At 45.1% G+C, this 2,697-nt stretch overlaps 1 protein-coding gene across 1 annotated transcript in view; it reads left to right on the forward strand.

Moving 5' to 3' along the window:
- Nucleotides 1-676: 676 nt before the first annotated feature.
- Nucleotides 677-2,697, forward strand: part of LOC107496133 (brefeldin A-inhibited guanine nucleotide-exchange protein 1) — a gene marked incomplete in the record, with an annotated part of 10,595 nt that continues 8,574 nt past the window's right edge. Inside the window, 2 exon segments of the mRNA XM_016117326.3 lie at nucleotides 677-1,965; nucleotides 2,249-2,566. Coding sequence (XP_015972812.1) covers nucleotides 920-1,965; nucleotides 2,249-2,566 — 1,364 coding nt within the window.

The following is a 2,697-nucleotide window of genomic DNA, read 5'->3' on the forward strand; positions in this document are numbered from 1 at the left end:
AGTTGGTTGATTTTCTTCCATATTACTTATGTTACGGCCTGATCCAAGCCATTCGCGGGCCGACCCGACTCACTGATAACCTGACCCGAACGATCGGGCACATGCAGCTCACCCAGCGACCCGGACACGCGTACAGCTGTGTGAGGAAGCTTTGAGGAAGGTGGGCCAGTCCTTGCGGGGCTCACTTCTGACATGGTATATATGGGGAGGGTCCTACCCCTCCCCCAAGGTACGTCACATACCATTCTCTCACTTTTCGCCTGCACACTTCACTGTCTAGAGCGTCGGAGTGTCTTTGCAGGTGACACCCCCTTCTTCTCCACGCGAAGAACTCGGAACGTCAGCTACTCCACCTCCTACCTAGTAATCCGGAACCAGGCGATACCCCATCTCATCCATCACAGCACTAACCCCAACCGTCCGGTATCCGACCAACCGAACAACTTATAAATTATAACGTATTAAGCAATTTTTGTTTTCTTGGGACGTTCTTTTTTAGGGCATGGGGTTCTTTTTGGGACATGTAAGGGCCTTTAATTTTGAGTGGCTCATTGACGGTCATTCAATATAGGCCCAACAACAAAGACCTAATCTTTCCTAGGTTGGACTTCATTGAGCCCAAAAGTATACATTGAAAAGCAGGGGATAAAAAAAGAGGAACATGGCAACTCCCTACTTACGCAAACGTAGGTTCAGGAGTCAGAGGCTCTCAGCCAGGAAATGACGAAGTTATGCTTATATTGTGCTTCATGCAGGATTGTAATTCTTAAATCTCCAGCCGCAGGAGAGAATGGATCCTTGAACGGACTTAAGCAAAATTCAGCTCCGTTCCTTATTCACACAGATCAGTAAATGCGTGCGAGCGAGCAAATTCTATGATCGAATATTTCCTGTTGTATATATTTCATCACTGAAAAAAATGTCGGCATCGCAATCCCTCGGAGGTCCTTCACGGTGCGGCCGAGTGCTCGGTCCATCACTCGACAAGATCATAAAGAACGCCGCGTGGCGCAAGCATTCTCACCTTGTCGCGGCCTGCAAATCAACCCTTGACAAGCTCGAATCGGTGTCTGAGTCCGAATCCGAATCCGAATCGACCACTTCAGGCACCAACCAATCCCAATCTCCTCTTTCAGGCCTTCCCTCCACAGATGCCGAACATGTCCTTCAACCTCTCATTCTTGCGCTTGACTCCGCCTACCCCAAGGTTGTGGACCCTGCTCTTGAATGCACCTTTAAGCTGTTCTCTCTCGGCCTCCTCCACGGTGAGATTGATAGTTCAGCTGCTTCACAGTCCGGCGTGGTCTTCAACATCATTGATGCCATCTGCAAGTCCGGCGGCCTTGGTGAGGAGGCCATTGAGCTTGGGGTGCTCAGAGTCTTGCTTTCGGCCGTTCGATCCCCTTGCACTTTGATCCGGGCCGATTGCCTGATTCAGATTGTGAGAACTTGCTATAACGTGTACCTCGGGGGTGTCAACGGCACCAATCAGATCTGTGCTAAGTCAGTTCTTGCCCAGATCATGACCATTGTTTTTGCAAGAGTCGAGGAAGACTGCATGGATATCCCCCTCAAAAAGGTATCTGTTAGTGACTTGTTGGAATTTACTGATAAGAATCTGAACGAGGGCAACTCCATTCAATTCTGCCAAAATTTTATAACCGAGGTAATGGAGGCTGGTGAAGGTGCTACTCTCAAGCCATGTTCTATGCCACCTCCACACGAATCGTCCAAAGCTGCCGATGAAACAGGCACCAACAATTCCCATATCGAAGCAGGACCTGGGGAAAGTAAAATAAGGGAGGATGGTTTTCTTCTTTTCAAAAATTTGTGCAAACTGTCCATGAAATTCTCATCTCAGCAGCACCCTGACGATCGTATCCTCTTGAGAGGGAAAATTTTGTCCTTGGAACTCCTTAAGGTAGTCATGGATAATGGCAGCTCAATGTGGCGCGAGAATGAGAGGCAAGTGGTATCATAGTTGCTACTTACTCATTTAGTCATTTATAATTGCTCCTTCATTAGCACAATCATGTTATTTCTATACTTTGCATAATTCAAACCATATGAAGTTCAATTCTTGTCTGGGGACTTTCTCAAATTGCGACTTTCACTTTTGTAGAGATTTGACGATGTTGAAACTACTGAATTACAACCACTTCTGCTATTACATGACTATTAACTTCGAATTCTAAACTGGCATGCTTTCCTGTATCTGTCGGACTCATCTTTGCTTTTCATGGTGCAGGTTTCTAAATGCTATCAAGCAGTATCTTTGCCTGTCATTATTAAAGAACAGTGCCCTCTCAGCTATGGCCATTTTCCAGCTTCAGTGTGCAATTTTCATGAACTTGTTATCTAAATTCAGATCAGGATTGAAAAAGGAAATTGGCATGTTTTTTCCGATGCTTATTCTCCGGGTTCTTGAGAATGTCCTTCAGCCCAGTTTTCTGCAGAAAATGACTGTCCTCAACTTGTTGGACAAAATCTCCCAAGATCCCCAAATTATAATTGACATTTTTGTCAATTATGATTGTGACGTGGATGCTTCAAACATATTTGAAAGGTATCATGCTTATGTAATATTTTGCTGCTGTTAAACCTTAACAGTTGTCATTATTCAATTAAAGACATTTGCTAACATGCTTAAGTATTTTGTTTGGGTTTGGCTGTGGTAAATTGAGGTTAGTTGAAATA

This window comes from Arachis duranensis, chromosome 7 (genome assembly GCF_000817695.3).
Source record: "Arachis duranensis cultivar V14167 chromosome 7, aradu.V14167.gnm2.J7QH, whole genome shotgun sequence".
NCBI classification, from domain to species: Eukaryota; Viridiplantae; Streptophyta; class Magnoliopsida; order Fabales; family Fabaceae; genus Arachis; species Arachis duranensis.